The 2,743-nt window shown below is 55.2% G+C and overlaps 1 protein-coding gene across 1 annotated transcript; it reads right to left on the bottom strand.

The window, feature by feature from the left end:
* Positions 1-1,096: 1,096 nt before the first annotated feature.
* LOC125514528 (nudix hydrolase 17, mitochondrial) lies at positions 1,097-2,304 on the bottom strand. The gene is made up of 2 exons (XM_048679866.2): positions 1,794-2,304; positions 1,097-1,693 (listed from the first exon to the last, which is right to left on the bottom strand). The coding sequence occupies exons 1-2, from the start codon at positions 2,187-2,189 to the stop codon at positions 1,592-1,594; spliced, it is 498 nt and encodes a 165-aa protein (XP_048535823.1). The 5' UTR covers positions 2,190-2,304; the 3' UTR covers positions 1,097-1,591.
* Positions 2,305-2,743: the final 439 nt, after the last annotated feature.

The raw sequence follows: 2,743 nt of genomic DNA, 5'->3' as shown, positions 1-2,743 counted from the left end.
GTCGCCTTCCGCACGTCGCCGTCCAGCGGCAGTGTCTGTACCGCCCGGCTCCCCCCAAATTTCGTTTCGTACTGATTGAAGCAATGAAACTTTAGCGCTCTTTTGGTTCATAAGATAGGATTGTCATAGAAATAAGAATCTTGTAGAAAATGAGATGACAGGTATCTTAAATCTTATGAGTAGAAATAGGAAACAAGATGTCATTTGGTTGCCATCAAATGATTTTTTTCATTGAGTCTAGGCTCATTTTTATTTTCCTATGAAATGTGAAGGATAGGAATCAATTCTATGTAAGAATATGAATCCATTCTTATGAACCAAAGATCTTTAAAGAAAAAAATCCTATAAAAATCCTATCCTTTAGAATTCCTATGAAATTTCTACAAACCAAAGGGGCAGGGCACGTCACATGGGGCATGGCCTCCCGCATTTCCACGTCAGCTCTTATCTGCGTGAGAAAACGGCACGGCACGACACCCTACATCTACGTGACAGGCATAGGCAGTGATTGCAAAACCTTTTTCATTTCGGCGTGTCATGTTTTCGCACACACCCGGCCGGACGGAGCCTCTCCACGTACTAGTAGTCTAGTACTACAGACGTGTACCGTCGCCTTCTCCGGCGAGGGCGGTCCAGCCGTAAAGGGGATGCTGCTGGCGGAGCCGTATCTTGAAACGGGTGGGGATTCGATCCCTTGGACGTGCGAGCATATCCAGCACTCGCTGCCTGTAGCAGCTTCCTTCCACCACCACGTACTCCACTCGGTAGTAGCTGCCGCGCCAGCGGAACAGAATCAATGCTTTGCTTAGCTTTCTCTCTCGGTTGCGGTGATAATGCAAGGGAATAGGAACATCGCAGCAGGACAGGACAGATGCTCCGGCCAGCCGAGAACGGCCGAGAACGCGCGGAGAGGAATTAGCGTGCGCTCGACATCGATGTTGCTGTCCAAGAGCAAGTCTAATGGCGCGCGCAACTTTTGTTTCTGATCAAACAGATATAGCGGTAGATTTTTTTCTTTTACTTTTGCAGGAACTTGTGTGGTGACAGAATAGTACTCCACTAGCTCATTTCGACGACAGGTAATTCCAGACGGAGATTGTACAGTAAGTATTACTAGTCCTCATTTGATTGATTGAGCGTGCCACAAAGACGCGGCTACTTAATTTAATTTACAATTTGATTGATCTTTTACTCCCAGAGCCTAAAGAAAGAATCGTGAACATGTTCGTTCGGCACTGTTTTGTCATTTTTTCCTGCCCCGTTCGCTTCCGATCTCTACCTCACACATTTCTAAGTTCGTCCCCATTATTTGCCGCGCCGACGACGACTCTGCGCCTCCTCAGGAAAGCGTCGACGCGCGCGTGCCATCGTGGATCCCAGCCCGTCTCTCCGGCAAGGGCGGCCAAATATATGCTCCGGTCCGGTCGTCGTACGACACCGGACACGCCGGCAGGCCTGCCGCTGCACCGAGGAAAGGAGAGAGAGACGACGAGGACGACGGACGGACGGACGTTGGTGCTCGCTCCCGGCCTCTTCTCGCGAGAGTCGCGCGCGCTCGAGCTCCAGTCACCCCGCCAGCCCGCTTGGCTGTTCACAGGGCGGACTGCGGCTTGGCGTGCCGGGCGACGAGCTCCTCGAGCGCCTCCCGCATCCAGCAGTGCTGGCATCCCTCCATGACCTGCTGCACCGTGGCCTGCTCAAATCAATCGGAAATCACACGTTTAGAGGGCATGTTCTTGGTTCTTAATTTGACTCTGCGTCAAGAAATGAAGGGGGCAAGAAGCTGTGCTCACCCAGGTGCGCTTGCGGGAGGCCATCTCGGGCCACTGCTGGAGCTCGTCGGTGACGCGGAGCGGGTACATGATGCCCTCGTAGGTGGTCTGGTAGCGGCGGCTCTGGTAGTGCCAGCAGCCGAGCACCTTGCCCATCTCGCCGCGGACGCCGGCCTCCTCCAGGGCCTCGCGCCGGGCCGCGTCGTCCATGGACTCGTCCAGCTCCCACCCGCCCTTGGGGAACATCATGCCGTGCCCCTTCTGCGAGCTGATGACCAGCACCTCCAGCTCGCCCTCGCCGTCGCCGTCGCCGCCTGCGCGCACCCGGTACGGGATGCACCCCACCACGATGCGCCCGCCGGTGCTCGCGCTGTACCGCTGCAGCTCGCGCCCCTGCCTCGCCACAAGAACGGCCATCGTCCGAATCTTTAGCTAGCTGTTAACCTAGACGCTCGTTTCGTTGCAAGAGGAAGAAGATGAGAGATGGATGCTGGAGTAGCAGCTGTTGGTTTGCGGCCATGGAGCTGGGCATCCGGGGTATTAATAGGCGGCGAGCGGCTGGGGCCGATGGAGTTATTGCTGCTGCCGTATGGCTGTTGCGAGCGGACGAGTAGGTCGTAACATGGGGGTGGGGGTGGAGCATGGGCTATGGACCAGCACCAGAGTAGCTGGGCGCGGCTGTGGCTGTGGACGCGGCGCACGGGCCCTCCGCCCAGGGTTGCCGTTCCGAGGTAGGGCATGGCGCGGCGTTCACGGACAGGGGAGGGTAGGATCCGAGCACAGGCGCGCAAGGTTTTCCTTTTCTTTCCTTCCTGAACGGTCGTTTTGTTTGGCTGCATGGAATTAGCTACTCCTTCTGTGGTACTGTATGAAGGAAATTTGAGCTGGTCTTTTCCTTTCATAGAGTAATACCACTTGCTCTCCGGTCATATTGCAGTGCTAGATCGCAATCCCGCAAGGAAATTTTTGCG

This window comes from Triticum urartu, chromosome 6A (assembly GCF_056163025.1).
Source record: "Triticum urartu cultivar PI428250 chromosome 6A, HENAU_Tu73, whole genome shotgun sequence".
In the NCBI taxonomy this organism is placed as follows: Eukaryota; Viridiplantae; Streptophyta; class Magnoliopsida; order Poales; family Poaceae; genus Triticum; species Triticum urartu.
Note: the sequence above shows the minus strand (reverse complement) of the source record. Positions and strands in the feature narration are given on the sequence as shown.